The sequence below is a fragment of the Sardina pilchardus genome, chromosome 19 (assembly GCF_963854185.1).
Source record: "Sardina pilchardus chromosome 19, fSarPil1.1, whole genome shotgun sequence".
Taxonomy (NCBI): Eukaryota; Metazoa; Chordata; class Actinopteri; order Clupeiformes; family Clupeidae; genus Sardina; species Sardina pilchardus.
The window spans coordinates 13,526,739-13,550,279 of record NC_085012.1 but is presented as its reverse complement, the minus strand read 5'-3'; the positions used below and the strand labels follow the sequence as shown (position 1 = coordinate 13,550,279).

Genomic DNA, 23,541 nt, shown 5'->3' with positions numbered 1-23,541 from the left:
GGACTGCTTTAGTTGTGTTTGTATCCTGTGGATTGCTCCATTGTGTGTGCCATGATGAGTCATGAAATGTCCATCAGTAACAGTGAAAATTGAATGAAAAAAATGGTGAGTAATGAAACTGCTATCGGTAATGGCAGTATTTGAAAAAGGACGAGTCATGAAATGGCTATCAGTAATGGCTTTAATTGAAAAGAGTAATGAAATAGCATCCCGTAGAGAGAGAGAGGTGTACCAACACAAGCCTAAGCAGCAGGGCTCTGGAACAGACTACTACAGCACATCTGCTTGTGTGTGTGCGTCTGTGTGTGTGTGTGTGTGTGTGTGTGTGTATGTGTGTGTGTGTGTGTGTGTGTGTGTGTGTGTGTGTGTGTGTGTGTGTGTGTGTGTGTGTGTGTGTGTGTGTGTGTGTGTGTGTGTGTGTGTGTGTGTGTGTGTGTGTGTGTGTTGTGTACTCCCGGCCCCGAATGAGTTCTCCTGGGGAGCCTCAAACACTTGCTGAACTCTCAGAGGGTTCCTGGGATCCCTGGAAGTTTCCAGAAGCCCGGGGATGAGCTGTGCGGCACGAGTTCGCTGAAGCACAGCGGGGGGGTTCAGAATGAGGACGTGTGTGTGTCTCCGTGACGATGCCACGGGGGGGATCCTCTGCATCATCACAGGAAACACATGAGTCATGCATGGAACACTAATAGCAAAGTCAGGTTCTCTCATCTCATTGAGTGAAACACAGTGTGAGGATTAGAGAGGGAAATGGTGTCTGCATATACAATCTGTGTGTGTGTGTGTGTGTGTGCGTGTGCGCACGTGTGTGTGTGTGTGTGTGTGTGTGTGTGTGTGTGTGTGTAGAAAGACTCATCATACTGTGCTGTTGGCTTTCCAGTGCAGCTGAAGTGTCCTTCTGTGAGACTGGTTTCTGCTGTGTATGTGTACAGATGTCCTGCAGTAAGTAATGGATTATAGATAGTGTGTGTCCGTCCTTCAGCAAGATACTGATATCAGGTGCGTGTTATTGTCCTTTAGTGAGATACTGATGTGTGTTTGTGTGGTGTCCTTTAGTCAGACTCTGATTTCAGGTGTGTGTGTGTGTGTGTAGTCTCCTTTAACAAGCTAGTGATGTATGTGTTGTTGTGATGCGGTGTGTGTCGTTGTCCTTGAGTGAGACACGTATCCCCTCATGCCATGGCCTCCTCCTCCGTCTTAAGTAAGCCTGAGATACACTCGGCTCGGCTGAGCTCACGGAGGAGGACAGCCTGATCTCTCTGCCCCCGTAGAGGTGGATATGTAAGCGCACTCATCCTACATTAGACACATTAATACCCCAACCCAGTACAGCTGCCACCGTAGGCCTACTCCAAACATCAGTTCGTATTTCTGTCACAGTACTCTAGAGCAGTGGTTCTTAACTCATTGGCTGCCAGCGATTTTCAGTGCAGAGCGCTCCATACTGCCAGACGTTTTACAGCATTTTGACTGTTTTTCCAAGATCCACCGAACGGTGAGCTTTATGACTATGTAAACACCGAAGGTACCAAATGAAAGAGTAGACTCTCTTCTTTCACCAGGAAAAAACGGCTTGTTTCTATCGTTTTCCGTTCTTTAGTAATCGTCAGTAGAACATGGGTTAGTTTTGCTAAAAACACCTGTTTTTGACCAAAACATGGAGAAAACGATCTTTTTGTGAAAATCAACTTTTTAACGTTAGCGTTTCAGTAGTATGTCAACCACGATTGCACTGTTATCTCGTCAGTCTCGTCAAGGTTGCTAGGGACTCTGATGGTCGCTAAAGACTCTGAACAGGATGCTAGACTTAGCAAGCTAGCACTAGCAAGGTTGTTGTTAGTCTATATCGCAATATCCAATGTAAATGGATCATACCATTCACGTGTTTTCCATCCTTGATGTAAGAAGTAAGCATATTTATTCCCTGCATCGCGTGCAAACTAGATCCACTGTGGTCGATCTTCAGTGTGTTTGCTAGTTGTCTCTGCATGACTTGTGCACTCTAGGCAGATACTAATGATCCAAATGGCACTGTTGCCATCTAGAGGTTCGGATCGCTAGTGCAGTCTGTTTACAAGCCTGAAACTCTGCCAGATCGTTCCCAAGCCCACCCAGGAGCCCTCCCCATTGAAAAACGCAATTGACGTCTAAAGACGTCAATGGCAGTCAACTTATGTGTCTGAAATGACGTTTAAAGACGCCAATGGCAGTTAATGAGTTAATCTGGGAGTCGGGACCCCTAGGGGGCATCGCTAAAAAACATCAGAGAGGTCACAAAATAAAGTCTTTTTTTAAGGGTTTTTAGACCAACATGTTTCAAAATATGGGATTTTCAGTAGCCCTAGATGTAGGCTGAAAGTGGATGCTGCAAACTCAAATCTCCACCTGTGCCTCTTGCAACGATGAGCTCGAAGATGCCGTGCGTGAGCTTACCAGTGACAGAACACTATGCAGTACTCCAGTCACAGCCTTCTGGTGCCACCTTCACACTGGCACTTGAAATGAGCTCCGTAATAACACATTGCGCCCCCAGTCGACGTCGTACTACACCGTTAAAAACGCCGGGCGCATAATCGGAAAAGAAAATTAATGACGGAGGTGTTTTTTTTGCTATGTCGTGTTGTTGGTGGAATGAGCCTCTCGCTAACTGTTGTGCCCCCTTCTATCGCTGAACAATAGTTGAGCAATCACATGGTTATGGTTATGGTCATGGTTATGCTATTTGGCACCTTTGTCCAAAGCGACATACAAACAATAGAATAATTAACTTAACAGTGAACAATTTCAAAAAGTTGATCAAACTACAGTTGGGAGAATAGCAATATAAACAATAAACAATATAAATTGCAATAACCAATGAAAATAAACAATAACATCTGAACATCAGTTCACTAAATATTTTACTTAGTAACTCTATGTATCTGCAAACTTTGTTTGTGCTTTTCAGTGGAAAGGATGCAAAAAAAACCCCTCCGTGATGTGTATGTCCGGTTTAGGAGGGAGGACGGGATAACGGTAGCAGAGACGCTGCCTCTCAGAAGCTACGCTGCCGCTACCCCCAGATTATGGCCTTCCTCCTGCCGTTCACCACGCCACGGAGGACCACCTCCAACCTCACTGAGGCACAGTCCACACTGGAGACAGAGGGACAGACCCAAGAGAGAGAGAGGTCTCACAGGAGGGAGAGAGAGAACCAGGAGATGGAGACTGAGGGAGAGATCCAAGAGAGAGGTCTCACTGGAGAGAGAGGAGAAAGAGAGAGAGAGAGAGAGTGACAGATACAGAACAGAGAGGGACAGGAACGGAGAGTGTGCAGCGCGCTCACACAAGATGGAGGCCACACAGAGAACCCCCAGTCCTGTCAGGGGAGCACAGTGTAGGTGGTGGGTTGTCTTAACAAGCCCCGCCCTCAGCATTTGAACAAAGGATTGTGATGGCTCTTGAACCTGCCAATCAATACCCACCAATTAGGGCTGTGCAATTAATCGATTTTTAATCGTAATCAAGATTATTATTTTAAATCGTAATCTAATGTGAAATCGTAAAAATCGATTTTTCACTTTGACTAGGGTAATAACGGTACTTATGTTTGCAAGTGTTGAATTTTGCGGCAAAAGTTTAAAAAAGTGTCTTAATATCAATCATTTAAAATGAATTATTAATTAATGAGCAAGATTTGCACTTAAATCCCAATGGGGAAATTATTTGGAAAATGTTCAATAAAAAACAGCATATTTCACATATATAATTCTTGCCTTTTGTCATTTAAAAAATAATCGTAATCGAAAATCGGATTTTGAGAAAAGAAAATCGAGATTTTATTTTTTGGCAAAATCGAACAGCCCTACCACCAATACAGGAGAAAGACCCAGACCAGGCCTTCTTGGATAGCCTGCTCCCCATCCTGAAAAGGGTGTCAGTCCAGAAAAATGCAGCTATGACGCTGAAAATGCACCAGCTAATACATGGAGTTGAATTTGAGTGTAAGTATTGTGTTGTGAATGTTCTCCACACTGGCATTGGGTTTTTGTTTTACAGAATCTGGTGCATCTGGTGGAGCCGGTGTGTCTTTTATTCAGACTCAGTCACAGACACACACCTCTCTTGTTTTTTTTTCCCCTTCTTCTTTTTTAAAGCACAGTTTCGTCCTTGAAGACACACTCACTCACTCACAAAGTGTGTAGTATCTCATTAGTATAATGAAATTCACTTTCACTATTATTCAGTATCGGGGTTTTGTTTTTGGGTTGAATTTTAAGGGAGAGAGCTAGAAAAAGACTGCAACACACACACACACACACACACACACACACACAAACACTAGTAGAAAGCACATGTAGTGTGACCAAAGGCAGACTCCCTCAGTGTGTCTCCATGGCTCCCACGACCATAGGTGCCCACCAGAGATCAGAGAGCGCTCCGCTCCAGAATCTTTGGTGCCCACATCAGTAACAGGGTTGAGCAACAGAACAGAGAACACAGGTTGCCATCGACAACCGCAAGACGCACGATGGAGAAGGTCCCCTTATAATTACAAAAAAGGAGCCTGAATTGGGTATCACGTAATCAATTCTATACTGTTTTCAATTGGTTCCATTGGTTATGTTGGGCAAAAAAAAAAATCAGTTGCAGGACCATGGTCTTTGTAAACTACAAATACTGGGCTATGCATAGAAGAAGAAAAGACGCAGAGACAATATACTTATTATCAATAATATTATATGTAATATCAACGGGATAGAGACAAAGTTTCTAAACTTATAAAAAAAAAAAAAAAATAGAATGACTAATGGACCCATTTTTTTCGCACCGAACTTGTTCACATCAGTTCGGACCCATTCATGTGTGGTCTGCGATTCTCCAGGAATTGAACTACTTCCGGTCATTTCACAGCCGTATCTACTGTGCCAGTGTCAAGGCAGCGTTACAGTAGAGCTACACCAGGCGCGTAAACTGAAGCGTTCCGTTCGTGAAGCGTATGTTGCAGCAGTTAATAACCACTATAATCAATGGAAGTAGCTACACCAGACGCAACAGTGGCGGGTACATTCGAACAAAATAGACCCATCTTCTAAAATGGATTTTACGCGTCGCGAACGGAACGCTTCAGTTACGCGTCTGGTATAGCTCCCCTGTTAGTGACTTCCCTTCCGGTTTGGTTCAGTGACTGTAGTGGAGATTCCCAAAGTAAAGACAAGTGATCCCAAGACAAAATGGCTGCCACAGTGGAATAAGATGCTCGTCCCAGTGTTCTTTTGACATGAGTGGTGTGTGAGACTTGGTCCGTTCTCCCCCCCCTGCTTGCAGATTCCATGAGCGACGATGAAAACCTGAACACGGGCGTGATCGTGGGCATCCTGATCGTGGTGTTTGTGCTGCTGCTGGTTGCCGTGGACATCACCTGCTACTTCCTGAACCGCTGCGGACTGCTCATGTGCATCGCCGTCAACTTCTGCGGCAAGACCGGCCCCGGCAGCAAGGGCAAGGACATCGAGCAGGGCAAAGCTGCCTACATGTGAGTGACACACACGCTGTGTGTGAAAGTGTGTGTACAGTACGCACTGTGTGTGTGCAGACACTCACACATACTGTGTGCGTGTCTGTTTACTGTGTTTGTGTGTGTGTGTGTGTGTGTGTGTGTCGGGGGGGGGGGGGGGGGTCAACTGGTCAAGTTATAATATAGCACTGTGCTATTAATTTGAATGCAGGTCAGTTTTCTATCATGAGGGGTGTGTGTGTGTGTGTGTGTGTGAGTATGTGTGTGTGTGTCTGTCTGGACTGCTGTATAGAGCCTATATGATAAGGAAATATGCACCTGCAATCAGGAAGTACTTTTCACAAAAGTGTCGCAATCAAATGTATTATATTTCGATTTTCATTTGATTTTACCTATTTAGGCCAGAAATCTATACCATGCTTTAAGCTAGTCTTAAATGTCACCATTAGGAATCTCAGATTGCTCTGTCTATTTAGAGAGAGTTGATTGGTTCCTTTGTGTCCTGAGGTTTCTGATTGGCTGGTTTACTGTGCAGTCGCTGATCATTCTCCCTCCCGTCCTCCAGAAAAGACGAGTCTAATCAGCCAATCGTGGAGATGCGAACAGAGGAAGAGACCACCGCCAACCACGACGCGGGGGGTCATACCGAGCCCAATGAGACCACCCCCCTCACCGAGCCAGAGTGAGTAAACCCCCCCACATGGGAAAGCCCCACTACGCACACTAACACACACACACACACACACACACACACACACACACACTCACACACTCACACACTCACACACTCACACACTCACACTCACACATATACCACATACTGTACATACACACACACTCACACGCCACATACATACACACATACACCACACACACACATACACACAGCAGCCTGGAGCCAAAGAAGACCAAGCCCCTGTCCAAGAGAGACCTCGCCTTTTGGGGACTTCCCCCAGAGACTCACACTCACACACACACACACACACACACAGACGCATGCACACAAATAAAACACCTTGTCACACACACACGCCACCACTGCTCACTGCATGGCCCGCCCACCCCAGGTGCACACAGCAGATGCCCTGTGATAATAATATGCCCTCTATGAAGCTTCTCAGTAATCCAACAGATGTGTAACATTAGAGGTACTTTGTTTGTATTTGTCGCGTTGTTGGTGTTTGTATGTGTGTGTGCACATCTCTGAGGTAGTATGAATCAGTCAAGCACAGTGTGTGTTAGATCTGTGGTAAAATCCAGGTGTGTGTGTGTGTGTGTGTGTGTGTCAGCTCTCTGGATGTTCATTGTTCTGTTGGTGTCAAAATTGTGTGTTTCTCTTCTCCTGCTCCCCAAGCCAAGCCGTGAGCACCCCCTTGTGTCCGTGGACAGTAGTGCAGAAGCTTCATGTGGCTATGTGTTGTTGTCACAGTTCTTGCTGCTCCACCCCTATTTTCTACCTGTTGTTTGACATGACCCCCACCCCCACCCCCACCCCCACCCTGTATCCTGCCTCTTCTCTACCCTCCCCTCCCCTCCCCTCCCTTTCCCTCCCTCTCCTCTCCTCCTGTGTGTGTGTGTGTGTGTGTGTGTGTGTGTGTGTGTGTGTGTGTGTGTGTGTGTGCGTGCGTGTGTGTGTGTGTGTGTGTCTCACAGGCAGCAGGCTGACCCTGCGGCGGCCGCTCTGGACCTGCCCTTGTCCGTGGCCACTAACTCCGACACGTTTGACACCAGCCAGAACAGCCCCACCAGCGAGAGCACCACCCTCACCTCCGCACCCCCCTCAGAATCCACCCCCGCCCCCAAACCACAAGCGCCCGCTCCACCTGCCCCCACACCTGCCCCTGCTTCTGCCCCTGCCGCTGCCCCTGCCCCTGTCCCTGCCCCTGCCACCCCCCCTCCCAGCAGTGCCACCCCTCCAGCTAAGGTACGCCCCCTGGTGGAGCTGGGCGGCAGTGCCCCATCCACCCCACCCATCGCCCCCCCCAGAGTGAAGAGCAGGACCTCCTCTGCCTCAGGCACACCCCCCAGCGTCACGAAACGGGCCGCCCCCGCCACCCCCCCTGTCCAGTCACGCGCCCCCGACACCAACCCCCCTGCTGGCACAGAGCCGCCCCCCCAGGAGAAACCGGCGACTGACCAACCCCCCCGCGACTCCGCAGCCCCCCCTGACCCTCAACCCAACCAGTATGCTCCCCGCTATGTGTTTCCTGTCTTTACGTGTATGTGTGTGTGTGTGTGTGCACGCATGCTTTCAGAGTCAACTCATCTCCATATTTCACTGTTTCCATATGTCTCTGTGCGTCTGTGCGTGTGTGTGTGTATAAGACAGTGTTTCTTACCTCTGTTTTTGTCTAATAATCTGTGTTTTTATCTTTGAGTGTGTGTGTGTGTGTGTGTGTGCGTGTCTGCGTTTGTGCTGTTGGATTCTTTCACCCCTCACTCCCACCTTTCACAGCTGTGCCTTGTGTGTTGATCTGTGTGTGACAGAGCAGTGTGTGTGTGTGTGTGTGTGTACAAGTTACACACACAGGTTATAGTCCAGGTAACAAAAGTTTAAAAGTGTCTGTCAACAACGCAGCATCTTTGAGTATCTCTGATTTTGAGTTTCTATGGCAACTTGATACCTGGCGCCACCTGAACATGTATCTGTATCTGTGTCTGTGTCTTATATCGATACCTGATTTAATGATGGGCAAAACACAAATCTAAAGTCTAACTGAAGCTAGCCAAAATCAAATGACTAATTGAACAGGGCAAGACCCTAAGCTTGAAAAGTCTACAAAAGGCACGCACATCCAAGTAGCCTTAACTTAGGGTGCTGGACTGGAGCAAAAGTCACTGCAATAACGACAAAAACTAATGTTATTACAGTAATTTCCCGCATATAAGCGGCATCGTGTATAAGCCGCAGGACAGTGTTTTATGCCAGTTAAAAGAGACAAAACTATATTAACACCATATTAACTGACCCCCTGTATTAACCTCTTAGTGGAAGAAATTTTGCAAAATCAATGTATAAGCCGCGGCTAATAGTCGGGAAATTACGGTATGTGACGTTGTTTTGGGGCAAGCCCTTCCTCCAGTCTAGTTCATCAGTGGGGCAGCGGAATGACCGCGCCGCGCCACGTGCACACTTCAGGTCCCGCAGCAGACAGACACTCAGCAACACTTGTCACCTGGACTATAAACTGGCCCAGACACAGCAGTATTGTCAATGCATGTGTTTGTAAGGAATGTGACACAGACGTGTGTTTTAGTTGTGTGCGTGTGTGTGTGTGTGTGTGTGTGTGTGTGTGTGTGTGGAAAAATCAGGTGAATGTATGTCTGTGTGTTTGTCTGTAAGGCTGTGTATTGGCATGTGTGTGAATGAGTGAGTGAGTGAGTGAGTGAGTGAGTGTGTGTGTGTGCAATGCATGTGCTAGCATGTAATGCTGTGTTGAGAGTGAGCAAATGACTGAATGGGTGTGTGTGTGTGTGAGAGAGTATGTGCATGTATGTGTTTGTGTGCAATGCTGTGGTTGTGTGTTAGCTTGTGTGTTATGTGTGTAACGGAGTCTTTTTGCGTTGCAGGAAGAGTGTGTCCGATGACAAGAGCAAGCTGGTGGCGGAGGATGCCAACGTGAAGACGGCCCCCGCTCCCGCCGACCCCCCCACTGCCCCCGCCACGCAAGCCAACAGCACCGAGAGCCGAGCATGATCCCGCCGCCCGCTCACACACACACACACACACACAGACACACACACACACACACACACCCGGCCGCTCCCTCCACGGCCAGGCCAGGGTGTGTCGTCTGTTTCCAGTGCCCTTAATTCAGTCTCATGACCAACCATCCACTACGTCAATCTAACCATGTGTGTGTGTGTGTGTGTGTGTGTGTGTGTGTGTGTGTGTCTGAAGCTGTTTTTACAGCTCAATCTGAGGACATTCTTACACACCTGCTGTTGGTTTCCATGTGAACACACACACACGCACACACACATGCACACACACAGACACACACACACCTACACCTACACACACACACACAAACACACACGTCATCCAAAGGAAAGATTGCATCATATCTTGGTGTCCACCCCATGGTGTTCCCGGGGCCGTGAGGTTTTAGCTGGACCTGTGTGGCCGGAGCCAGGAACAGATCTAATAATGAGATCTCTACATGTAACTATTCAGGACAGATGAATATGATAGGACATATGCCCCTGTAGTTATTTTATGATTTACCATGTCACCTTGTTCAAGTGTAAAATGATGATTTCTGGTATTTTTTTTTTTTTATCTATCTTGTCTCGCGGGAGGGCTAAACTCCTGAGGTAGTATGCTGGTCGGCGCCATGTTACTTTGTGTTTGTACTTCCACCTGTGTATGACGACCATGCGCTTACGCTTCAGCGCACAACAGCTGATATGGAAGAGCACCAGGGACGCAGGCATGCTCTGTGTGTGTGTGCGTGTGTGTGTGAGAGAGAGTATGTGTGTGTGTGCGTGTGTTTGAAAGGTCCTGTTCTCATTCCTGCAAATGTGGGAGCTATTTTTAAATGAATGTTACCATCAGGAGTTTGACATCTCTTCATTATGGTTGTTCTCTCATAGGTATCTAATCTTGGACTATTTTTAACTCCTAAGGTAAAATATATACCCTTACGGACATTGACAACTAATAACATCATTATTTAAACCCATAGTTAGTCCTCGTGAGTGTCCAGAAGAAAGGAAAAAAATGTCTCATTTTTTGTACTGTGTACTTTCAGAGAGCAGTTTGTTTTTCACTGTTGACTGCAAGCTTGTGCACTGTGATTGTGTTAATAAATAGTTATTTGTTATACGTTGAAAAGAGAAAAGAAAAAGATGAAAAGATGAGGTTCAGCTGCCCAGTCGGGTCCAGCAGCGCCGCAGTGTGTCCTGTTTCCCGTGCGACTGTTTTTTCTTTTTTTTTTTTTTAAAGAAAAAAAAAAAAAAGATCAGAGAGTGAACTCAGGATGGCCCACCAAAACTGTGTATCGCTCTGTGGTCGTTGCCATGGTGTCAGTTATTGCATGGCCGTCTGATTGGTCGTTTTTTTTTGGCATTAAAGGAAGAGCCCCGCCCCCTCCACTGCACCTCCCTCCAGCCCGCAGCTCCATGACGACGGCTGCCGGACTCCATGGTTACAGAGCCGCTTACGCCTCTGGGCCAGATAAGAGGCCAGATCTGAGCCAGGCCACACACACACACACACAAGACACTCCACTTAAGAACTCAAACACACACACACACACACACACACACACACACTCCACATAACACACAATCACAGCTTATACACATTCCAAACAACTCTCAACAACCCATCTTCAGCTCCCACACAAGCTCCTGTCCACACACACTACTCACATGCTCACTCCAGTACACACACACACACACACACACCCCTCCAGCGGATGGACCCTCTGCAGACACACGCTGCACCTGTAGTGCAGGCTGTGGTGCCACCTGCGGCTTGAGGTGGAGTTGGTGCCGGGGCAGTTAGGGGGGGAGAGGTAACCAGCAGGTCGCCTCTGAGGCTGGAGAAGGGAGCTTCTGCGAGGGTTGATGGGTAATATTTCCCAGAATCCTCATAGCCGGGAGAGGGGCGGGGTCTGGCCTTTAAGGTGATGAAATCTATGCTTGTATTTGACTGTATATTTGAAGCTTTTGGGTCCAATGGGGGGGGGGAGGTGGGTGGGGGGGACAACACTGGGAATGTAACTGTGTTTGTGCTCACTTTCCACGTGCAGAAATGCTTCTCATTTTTTAAATCTCTTGGCGAGGACATCAAACACTACTGCTATATCTCCCAACATGTTGTTGCGCACACACACACACACACACACACATACAGTACAAGGCTCTGTAGTAGGTGAACAGCTGGCTGAGTCAAGAAAAGAAAGTTGTGCATAGTGACCCTTCTTGCTCTGACAGCAAGTGCTTATTTTTTTATTGTTTTTTTGTTTGTTTGTTTGTTTATTTCGCTTCTTTTCACTCTGGATTTTCTTTGATAGCTCAGACGAAGGCTTGTAGAAAGTTGTCATACCTCATTTTGCTGGGTCGATCTCAGACAAGGGGGTCCAGAGAGAGAGAGAGAGAGGGCAGGGAGGCTTCAGAACATGCAAGAACCAATAGACTGTATAAGCAAGAACATATGGGGCAAATGAAGCCGTCATTTCCCAATTCAGGTAAATAGTTCTGTTCATTAGTTTGTGTTCGACTGATATGGAAGTTCACAGTATCAACGCTCAACTCTTTTCTACCAGTCCAGATATGGGATTAATTTGGACTCTCCTCTGTCCAGCTGGTGGGTCCTAACACGGTCACCCGTCCATCAAATCTGGTTTTGGCCATGAAAGTGTTACCGCTGAATACTAACCCTGATGAAATAAATATTAAAGGATCTCTTTTTTTCAAACGTGTCTTGTAGATCTATTTCAGACGTGTCCTTCTTATTATGTGCACAGTTTTGATTTATTTTCACAAGGTATGATGGAAATGTACAATGTCATAATTTTTCATAAGAGAAGACCAATGTAGGCTATTGCATATTTTATTTAGGATGAAAATATCCCAAAGCAAAGACTGACATGAGTAAAAACTATTTACTACGTATGATGAATACCCTATGGGATTTAATTCGAAGTCCTTGTCTATTATGATATTAAATAAAGACATGAAAACATTCACTAGCGTAATAGATTTTGCTCAAGTAGCCTAACTAGCCCCTGCATCTGAGCCATCCCCTGCTCCTCAGGGTAGTGCGACAGGGTTCTCTTAATGGACGGCTTTGGCTCTAAGGATATTTTGGGTTCTGTTGCGGCGGGACTTCCTGTTCTTCCTCACAGCACACATTCACTTTGAATTATGTTTGACTGACCTGCCGCGGTGGCCTGCCGTTCTGGAGAGTTCATTTACCGGGGGAAACGACGGCAGCGCCACAAAGAACCTTTTTTTTCGAGTAGTTAATCGGAGCATCCTTCGCCGACAGTCAGTCCTGAAGAGCTAGTTTTCCTCAAGAGCATTCGTGGAGTCCAGTGTCATGGCTACTTTCGTCCAGCAGGTGGTGCACAGATGCCAGACACCACGACTGTATACAGTCTATGCCAGACACCATATCATCACATTAGCTACCGATGGGTCTGCACGACTGAGTCGTTATTAAAATGACGAAATAACCTGAAATGACCATAAAAAAATATTGAAATGTAAAACAATCAATTTTACAGAGATCATATCATGTGTGGTTTATTAAAATGCCAATAAAATAGGCTATTTGACTGGTAACCTGTGAATGTGAGACGACTAAACATTTTAATAACTGATTTAAAAACACTGGAAGTAGGTTATCCTCAGACAAATCCGAGTGGGACGAAGTTCTGTTTTTCGTCTGGGTAGCAGACTTTAGGCTCATTAATAATTAACAGTAACAGTTGAGCTCTCAGACTATTCTAGGTTACCCTAAGAGGGTTCAGGCTCGTAGCCTCTTATTAGATCATGATAATTCTTAAATTCATATTAGAATTTAGTCGGCCACAACATGCTAATAACTCGGTGATGCATGTCTGGCTCCGTCATAAGCTGCTTCGTCTGGTGATAGAGCGCATTAGCCGACTGTAAAATATTAGGGGCGACTTCACAAACACTAGCTTGAGTAAACCTAAAGAGGGCGCTACGGCAACAGTCTCGTGCTGATAAAAAAAACTTGATTTGGGAATCTGTTCAGCACTTGTAAATCAGCACGTGTAGCCTACTTCAGCACCACATATTGTGTTGCATTTGGCAAATAATGCTCCTCACGTGTAACAATGAGAGACATTGGATATATGAGACTGGTTGATTTAGGGAACACGTTTGGTTTTGGTTTGTTTCCATAAGGTTCTGTTTGTTTGTAACCCAAACATGCAAAGTTGATCATGTAAATCAGAACCCAGTTACTGGGGCAGAGGTGAGCAGTAAGAGACAAGAGCAGAAGCCAGTTGTCTAGTTTTAAATCAGTGGCACTTGAACAATAATTAAAATATTATTGAACACTGCAGCAATGACACATCCAAATCCAGCAAGGCCATGTAGTCAACATTTGGGGGCACTGATGGTTAATGAATGATTAAAAAATCACAATCGTTACAACACGTATGCACACTGAGGTTTAACAAATGACATTTATAACTACAACCTTATGAACATAGGCTATATCTGCATTATGGGAAAAAGTCCAGACATGATGGCCTAAGTTTAGCAAATATTCAAAAATATTGAAGTGAAACATTTGCATGTCTGGTCTGATTTCTGAATAAGCCTTTGTGTGGCTGTTTTACAGGGGTTCCATGAGATCATAAACAATATTCAAACCAAAGCAGCATCCTACACTAAGCTATGACACTCTTGCACACAAATGCCACTGGTGACGCTGGGTGAGAGAGGACAGCGGAACACTTTGTGGCCATCTGTAGGCCTATATCTTTTCTCTCAATTGGTATTTCAATTGGTATTTTCAATACATACAGTAAGCGATGGTGCAGAGAGGATTAGTGTGCAAGCAAGTGTTTTCCAATTCTCTGTAATTAGGTTTCTCCACTTAACTGAGATCATCCCACTTCGGCATTCTCTTTCTCTGTTATTTAACGGTTTAGCATACCATTATTTTGGACTAGGCCTACAGTGAGTGATACTACTGTTGTATAACAATTTATGTTTTGACATTAAGGGGGGGAGCATTTTGAGCATTGTTGAATGTTGGAGGAAACATGCCCCCCCCCCCCTCAAAGTACAGTATGTTATGATTACAGTTTTGAAGTCCAGGCTTGTTGCACCATCAGCTGGTACAGGAAATGCTGTCATGAGTGTAGGCCTACATTCTAAGAAGCCTTTTCAGGTTAGAGGGGGAGGGCTACCGGTGCAACTCAGATGTCTTCTTTAATTTTTGTTTACTTAGATGGTCACTCTGATGAAGAGTTTTGTACATCGAAACGTTAGTCAACGTTAGTCTGGATGGTGCAAAACATCACCGACTAACTCAGTGTTCAGTGATGTTTTGCACCATCTAAGTAAATAACAATTAAAGAAGACATCTGAGTTGCACTGGTGTCCTCTCCCTCTCTCACACATGATCTGTCCTGGCTAGGTTGCACCAGATTGTCACTAAACTGTAAGCCTTTGTCAAGCCTTTTCAGGTCATTAGATCATAATGAATGATCATCTTTATAACTGTTGCTTTAGGCTAATGTTGTGTTGCCATGCTCATATCCGTCGCTTTGGTGCATTTCTCGATTCGTCATTAACATTTACACGACAGGTAGAGCATTTCTCGAAACAGTTAGAGCTGCACCATATAGTGGATTACCTGCAAAAGAGTGTATTATGCTCAAAATGCTTCATGCTAAAAAGCAAATATTTACACTAATAAAACTTTCAGTGCAAGATTTGTCTTACTCTGTAAGTGTTTTCTAATGAACAATGTGCAAAGCAGCACTATTTTCTATTTCAGAACCACAAAGTTACTGTAGGCTACACATTATTGTGTGTGTGTGTGTGTGTGTGTGTGTGTGTGTGTGTGTGTGTGAGGGTTGATTGCAAGGCAGTGGATATGTTTCAAAGTTTTTTTCTGTTGACAGACATTGTGACAGTATAACGAAAACAAAAGGCCTATGCAGCATTTTGCAAATAAAAAATGACCGATATACTGTGAAACACCCCTTGGTCAGAGCTGTCCACTGTAGCCTACATCTTTCTATACATCCTGACATCCCCATATGTATATAGACAGACAATGACAAAGTTATGACAGCTAGTTCAACATTTGGATGTGATGACGCAAGCGATGAAATAAGGTCCATTTGTTTTATGGGGTAGCCTAGGACTATTCAGCAAGGAACCAGTAGGCCATAGTGCAATTGAGCAACATAGCAATTAGCAAACAAAAATAAATAAATAAACAGCAGATACAGTGGGGAGAATAAGTAGGCTATTTTAAAGTTGACCAAAAAGAGGATTAGCCTATAGAATAATCTTCCAATTTCCAATCTGGAAATTGATCTTAATGCCTTAATAAAAAAAAAAAAAATGAGGAAAAATCCAACATTTAAGGATACCAATTTTCTTTGTGAATGAAGAATGTATCGTAAATAAATAATTCTTCTTCCTTAGAATACGAGAGAATAAGTGTTTGACCCCTATGATAAATTCCTATGGGGCCTACATTTAGTTCTAATTAATATTTTAGCTCGTTGCATCATATGCAGTGCACTGATCATGTGTAGACAACTATGAAGTTTATGTTTTTGCAAGGCGGAGGAGGGGTCTAATCAAAATTCTGCCCAACAACTGTTCCTCCTGACCTCAGAGACGTTACTGTGCATCTTCATCTTGCTGCTGTGACAAATAAATGGTGGGTGAACTTTCTGATTAACTAAGTGAAAAATTCTGATGAAATTATCCGAAATACTGTTCAGTTGACAGATAGTTACCTAATGTGGGTTTATATGATTAACTGTAGCTTACAAACTGTGAGAAATCTCCAGTAAAGTTAGCTTGGTTGTTAGCATGCTAGTGGTATTTAGGTTAGTTAATGTTAGCTCATGGTAGCTACCTTAACATTCAAATGCATGAATGTCCTAACTAAAGCATTGTTTTTGGTTCAAGATAGGGAGAAACTGCTTTAATGATGTGCACAAGTGATAAGATCATATGATGGAGTTTGAACAAAGTTTTGAGGATTTCAATTCTGATCTGAGAAATATGCCCAAGCAACTGAGAAAAAAACTGCTAAGCACACATTTGGCCTAGGCTACTCATCAGTTTAAAGCTTTTTAAGTATTTTCATCCACTTTGCACACATAGAACTTGGGGTGATATTCATGACATCTACTGTCTTAGTATCCTCGCCCTCAAACACCCCAACAATTAAATATCTATTTATCTCTTCAGCGTCAATGGCACCTGGTCAGGTCCCCGTCCAGAAGTTTAACAAATAGTGTGTGCGCTGTATTCATAAACTCTAATTAGTCCTCAGAGGAGCCTGTATTAATCCTCTCTCCTGGCACTGCAGCACAGACTGAATGGATCCTACATCCTTCAATGCTTACAGGATTCACCACCCTCAGACCTCTACAAGGGACATGAGATGAAAAGCATACACACACACACACACACAGACACACACACACAGACACACACACACACACACACACACACACACACACACACACACACAGTGCCTTTCTGTGGGATTAGTGAAGATTCCCTGTGGATAGTGGCCACTTCTTTCCCAGGGACACTGTAATATGATTACTCTGTTGTTTGTGACCGCTCCACTGGTTAAACAGTGCAGAGGCTGAGGGGTCCTGCCCAGTACCCCCCCACCCACCCCCTCCACGCACACCCCCACAAAGGTGAACAATGGCCGGAAAGAATTTGGGATTGTGCCTGTGCAAGAGCAGCTGTGTGTGAGTGTGTGTGTGTGTGTGTGTGGGGGGGGGGGGGGGGGTGGGGGGAGAGGGAGAGGGGCGGGAGAAAGGAGCGCTCAGCACTCCTCCACTCCTTAGGCAGCACAGGAGCAGGGAGCTACTCCGCTCTCCTCTTCTCCGCTCTCCTCTCCTCCGCTCTCCTTCTCTGCTCTCCTCTCTCCCCCTCTCCTGTCCTGTCCTGTCCTCTCCTCTCTGCTCTCCTCCTCTCCTCTCCTCCTCTCCTCTCTTCTCCTCTCTCACACGGGAGCCTCGCCTATTGATCTGCGCCCACATCCAGAGGAATGTCACTCCAGTGTCTTCAAAGACGAGGGGGGGGGGGGGGGGGGGGGGCTCACTCTGTAGTTTTGTCCTCTGGTGCCTACTGTTGGGCTGTGTGTGTGTGTGTGTGTGTGTGTGTGTAAGAGTGTTTGTAAGCTGTGTGCAAGCTTGACAGATGGGAAAAAAACACAGTTTACTGCATGACGCTAATTGATATGGATTTTTGTTGCAAACACTAATATGCCTGAAATAAGAGGCTGATGAAACCATAACCATAACACACCTTTGAAGCGAGCTTAAAATCAATGTGGAGATGAAGTGCCCTGTGCAACTTCAGGCATGCTTCTGCAACAGGCAAAAATATTTTCATTCTTTCATTTTTTTTTCTCCCCCCTTACCACAACGCATTTCCACATTTTTTCCCCCCTCCTCCCGGTCACTCTGCAACTTCAAAGCTTCCCTGTCCAGCTTCTGTTGTTTGGCAGCGTTGAATAGCTCAGCCTCTGTTAGTGGGCCTCTGTTTTGTGCAGTACAATCGGCATGTCAAGTAGTGAAAAAAAAAAAAGTTCATCCGAATCTCCCTTTGCCCCCTTCCTCTGACCTGCTCCAGCAGGGAGCAGCTTTGGGGCTGGCGCCCATTCACTGGAGCTCTGCTGCTGACACAGATAAGCCTTTTTAAGGGTAGTCAACCTTTCAAAGCCCGCTAATACAATGGGACCAAAAATGTTTGGGGGTAGTTTTACAGAAGGGACAGTAGTATTTGTCAGGGAATATTTGGGGGGAGTTTACGGAAAAGCAGAGTGTAGGAGCTGTTGTGGAGGGCCACAATAACATTTTTAAATGGTAAGGAATGAACAACAGAGTTAGTCGGATATGTGTGGAAACAATTCTGAGATGGATAAGAATTCAACAGGCTATTAGAACTAAATCAAATCAAGTAAATGTGCATTCTCAATGGTGGACCATGCAGATTTTGTCCCAGAAGAATGACTAAATGTATGATGATTCTTACAAAACAATGAGTATAGTATACCATGTTATTCTTTTTCCCCTTGCATATAATGTCCATCTATATGCAGCCGTGGAAATGTGAACCAGTGTCCAGAACAGACCACAAGTCAGTGGCAAATGCTGCTTTGGTGTCTATTTGGAGTGTTGATGCAGAAACTATGGCTACATGCATCACCGAGACGGCCCTGCTTAGACCCCAATTCAGACTTTGGAGCGTTGGGCTATTTGAGTTGTCTGCTGTGGTTGAGATCATAAACTTTAGAGGTCTTATCTGCAAAGCACACCTGAAAATGCAAGCGAAAACAAACAGCCTGGAGTGACCACGGCTGCTCGACCGTTTGAAATATTCCATTTGTCACACGTTGGCTTTGTGGTTAGGTAGTCTCTCTGACATACGGCAACTACGCCCGGTGAAAAAGCGCACACGGAAAAAAAACACACTTGGTAGTTGTTTATCGCGGGAAACACAACTTTAACGCCCAAACCTGACATCCGGTCATAAAAGAATATGGCCGCTGCGGCCAGAGCCCGGTAGACAGGCGGTCGGTGCACTGGGCCACGTGAGGTCACAAGCACACTCAGGTACTATGAGGACTTTCGCATGTCGTTCAGCACAAACAAAATAAATAATTATGTCCACCCCGTGCTTCCCACCGGTTCCATTTAAAACATCATAGTTCTTAATATGCAATCATGGTACATTTGCATGTGTGAATGGGGCTACTTTATAATTAGTCTCAGCTGCAAGCTATAAACAATAGGACAGCGTTTTGTCTAATTTACAGATAGGCTATTATGCCAGTTTACCAAAATAAAACGCAACCTTATGAGAGCAAAGTGATGTAATCTTGGTGATTGTTGTAAAGGATTCTGAGTAGATGTTGGCAACCCCCCAAATGGTCCATTTAAAAAGTTTTGCTGAGCTCATCGGTTGCATTAAACACGTTTTTTTTAATAAGATTGCGCGCGACGACCTGCACGTTTGAGAGTTTCCCTTGCAGTCGCATATTAATTAACCTGCTCGTTTCCAAAACAATTAATCTGCTAGGAGCACAGAAACAGCCCCATAGATGTCTCCCTTTCGCTCTCAATGAGCGGGAGCAAAGAGAGTGAGTCAATGGCCTGACGTCACCGCGGTAATGATTTGCTAACCCGCACGGAGTCCTGGTTTAGTGCGCGAGGAGCGGGCATTGTAAACTACAGTACCTAACCATGCGAATGCCGTCATAACAGCACTACATGAAATAAGGGTCAACCCCAGGTAAGTTCAAAATAACTCCGGATTATTTATGTTGATGTGCGCAAATGTCACTCTTACATGTCATGCGCGTTTGTTCGCATTTACAGTGGGAGACATCCAGACAATGTGTTGCTTTGAAATACAGCGAATTCTTCTGACCGTTCGCTACAAACTGTCTACTGTCTTGTTACCTTTCTGTGTTAACTGGCTGTCTAGGAGGGCATGAGGGGAAATGTTTATTTATTAGTATAGTATACATGGGTGTCAGAGTAGCCTGTGAGTAGTCTAAATTTGATAGAAGCCCTCGCTTGTAGGCAAAAGTAAATTAACTTGGTCAACCGTGAAGTAGTGAGAATCCTGTCTGGTCGTTTGGACGCTGGAGAATCGTGCGTCGCAGCGTGCACTGAGGACTGTTGCGTCTCATATAAAGTATTTCGAGGTGTCGGCGAGTCCATTTCCTTTCTAAAAACGACCGTAGGCTCCTACAGGTTTTCCTTAAAGTCGCGAGGATGTCTGGAGTCGTGGGGAATTTGACGTTGTAAACCGGAGCACGTATTTGGTGATGCAGAAGTGGCGACGATCCACTGTGGCAGTCAGTGCTCAATCCTAACCCACCCTGTTCGTCGTGCATCTGACCTTGTCAACCCCTAATGAAATATACATATTATGAAAATATATCGGCCAATCAAACATCCTGGTCGCATAGACAGATGAAAGCTAGGCTGTGAGCCCAGGCTAAAGCTGTAAACATTCCACCGAAAACCTCTCCCGGTTTCCTGATAACTTTTGTGACCGAGGCTTTCAGTTGAAAAAATGACTTGTGGACGCTCTTGATTTGTGATTTAATAATATCATCATCTGAGCGCTTGGCGAGTGCTGGCGAGGGGAGTCAGAGCGAGCGGGGTAATTGGTTATAGGCGCTCATGATACCATGATGTAGGCGTCGGGTCGCACGGCTTCTGCCAGACTGCTTACAGACGAGAGGAGAGAGAGGGTAACCTTACTGCACAGAAGGGCTCAGTCGATCAGGATTTGTGTGATATTTTCCAATTTTGTGGTCGTAAATGGTACCGAGCGTCTAGACGCAGTAACGTCTCTGTCCTCCAGTTTAGACGCGAGCTCACAGTGCAGCGCGATAATGTCTCACACGTGGACAGTTGAAAGACTGCGTCTATTGATCTAAATAAAAATATCAACCCACATATTGTGAACAGAAATATATTTATTTTAATACAGCGTGTCTATACGGCAGTTCCGTATTTGAATCTGGTCTTGTTTTTTAATGTGTGGATATTTCCATTAGATCTTTACCTCTCGGTCTTTTTGTTGTATTTCAACTATTTTAACAACTGCATAGCTTCGTATTTACATTTCTACATAAGCACAAAAAGTATTTTATAGTTTTTTTTTAGGAATTTCCATAAAATTAAATTAGGTAATTTGTAAAATGTACAATTAAGTAGGCCTATTTACTCTGTAGGTGCATGTTTGTTATTTCTAGATTTGGTAGGCGACTGAGTTAAACATTGTGTCGCGGTAGCACAACACAGCAGTGCATAGGCTATTATGAATACAAATCTGTATCTTAACAGTATAACTATATATATTGGTTTAAGATATATTTTATTTTTCCTGTGATGTTTCTTGTGATTTTTAGAAAATATTCTGACATGGTGTTATTTCATTGAAATGAATTACATAATAGCCTAGAGGTTCCATATTTTCTCTTTGTGTACATTTGCCTACTGTGTGTTTTGTGAGTGGTATGATTTAATGATATTTATATTGTATTTGCACAAATTATTGTCATTCATTGCATTTGGTATTTGAGGGAGTGTTCAGACTTTGTGTAATTCATTTACAAGTGCACAGATCACTTTTAATCCTGCCATACAGTCAGAGTTATTTAGATTACAAATCAGCAGTGAACAAGATATTCTGATGAGGTAGGCAAACTTCTAGTTATTCCAGTAGGTCTTGTTTTGAAGATAAGACACGCATTAGATCGGTGCTGGAAAGCATCAAATACTTCTAATGCTGCCAGGGGTGTTTGGAAATGGCACAGGCATGAGTCCGCGGAACACGTCCCTGCATTTCAGGGAATCCGTGATGAGAAATGCATTACGCACTAAACAAGTGGAATATGTAGCCCTGTCGGAACAGGCCGCCGCCACACTGAGCAGAGTGCAGCAGTACAGCACAACACAACACAGCACAACACACACCACATAACGCAATGCAACACAACACAACTCTACAGGATGGCTCCATTAATATGGTGTTAGCTGCACAGAGGTACTTACTCACTCTAACACTCACTCACTCACTCACTCACTCGCTCAAACACTCGTCTGATTTCCAGGTGATCTACTCCCAGCCCGTGGTTATGTTCTGTCCCCAGAACAGAAATGTTCTTTTTTTGCCTGAGAGTGTGTAATTAACGCGTTACCGATTAACACACATTAGTGCCCGAGTGCCAGCGCTAGGTCTATCTTAACGGAGAGAAATTAGATTTAGCTGTGTAATGACTGATTACGGGGCCTTAAACCCTGGTGGTCTGGCCCCAGCTGGCCCACGGTGGTCTTTCAGAGTCGAGAGAGGCTGACCCTTGCTCTCTTCCTCTTCCCTCTCTTCCTCTCTCTCTCTCTCTCTCTTTCTCTCGCTCCCCAGACTGGACGTTGTCTCGTTTACAGGAAGCGCGAGTGAGCCCCCCCGGAGCACAGCGGATCCTGATGAGTTGGGCTGGAGCGCTCGGCCGTTATGGATTTGAGTAAGATGGGCACGATCCACCTGCAGAACCCCGGCCACCCCACGGCGCTGCTGCACAAGGCCAACCAGATGCGCCTGTCCGGCACCCTTTGCGACGTGGTCATCATGGTGGACAGCCAGGAGTTCCACGCGCACCGGACGGTGCTGGCCTGCACCAGCAAGATGTTCGAGATCCTGTTCCACCGCAGCAGTCAGCACTACACGCTGGACTTTCTCTCCCCAAAGACCTTCCAGCAGATCCTGGACTACGCCTACACTGCCACACTACAAGCCAAGCTGGAGGACCTGGACGACCTGCTGTACGCCGCCGAGATCCTGGAGATCGAGTACATCGAGGAGCAGTGCCTGAAGATCCTGGAGACCATCCAGTCGTCCGAGGAGCACGACTCGGAGATGGCGCTCACGGACAACGGCACGGAGGAGGAGGACGAGCGCCGGGCAGGAGGAGGCGGAGGAGGCGGAGGCGGAGGCCGCCACCTCAAGAGCACACTCATCTCCAAGAAACATTCCACGGCCGAGGGCCTCTTCGCCGCGGGCGCGCGCCACCACCGCCTGGCGCTGTCCGCCGCCGGAGACCTGCGTATGCCCACCGGCCTCGGCGGGTCCCCCCACGGGCACCACCCCACCCTGAGCCCCACCAAGGCGGCGGTGGACACCCTGATGAGCCTGGGCCAGTCGCTGGCGGCGCAGGCGCCCATGGAGCGCGTCAAGACCGAGGTGATGCAGGTGGACGAGGCCTACGGCCACGAGGGCCTCGGCGGCGGCGGCTCCTCCAGCAACGGCGACGGCAACGACGGCGGCCGCGGCCAGGACGGCCCGGGCACCCCGACCCGCAGCAGCGTCATCACCAGCGCCCGCGAGATGCACGTGCCGACGCGCGACGACGGCGGGCCCGACATCCAGATGGACGTGGGCGCGGCCGGGCTGGCCGGCATGGCGGGCCTCGCCGAGCGCCACCTGGCCTCGCTCTACTCGGCGCTGCCCGCCAGCCACGGCGGCATGGCGGCCTCGGTGGCGTCGGCCATGCCCATGTCGCCCTCGCTGGCCATGTCCATGGAGCTGGGCGCCTACGGCAGCCTGCTGCAGCAGAGCTTCATGCAGCGCGAGTTCTTCAGCAAGCTGGGCGACTACACCGCCGCCGTCAAGCAGGAGAGCCAGGCGCACATCGACCGCTGCGACATCTGTGGCGTCGAGCTCCCCGACAGCGATGCCGTCGAGCAGCATAGGTAGGTCCCAACGCACACACACACATGCACACACACACACACACGCATACACACACACACACACTCGGG

The 23,541-nt window shown here is 46.3% G+C and overlaps 2 protein-coding genes across 2 annotated transcripts in view; both read left to right on the top strand.

The window, feature by feature from the left end:
* ncam1b (neural cell adhesion molecule 1b) overlaps positions 1-11,167 on the top strand; it is a 118,763-nt gene extending 107,596 nt beyond the window's left edge. The window contains exons 18-20 of the mRNA XM_062521664.1: positions 5,305-5,512; positions 6,060-6,176; positions 9,065-11,167. Of these exons, the coding sequence (XP_062377648.1) occupies positions 5,305-5,512; positions 6,060-6,176; positions 9,065-9,191 (452 nt within the window). The 3' untranslated portion in view covers positions 9,192-11,167. The remainder of the gene's footprint in view (positions 1-5,304; positions 5,513-6,059; positions 6,177-9,064) is intronic.
* An 8,234-nt stretch (positions 11,168-19,401) lies between these two features.
* Positions 19,402-23,541, top strand: part of zbtb16b (zinc finger and BTB domain containing 16b) — a gene marked incomplete in the record, with an annotated part of 54,789 nt that continues 50,649 nt past the window's right edge. The window contains 2 exon segments of the mRNA XM_062521663.1: positions 19,402-19,498; positions 22,148-23,472. Of these exon segments, the coding sequence (XP_062377647.1) occupies positions 22,238-23,472 (1,235 nt within the window).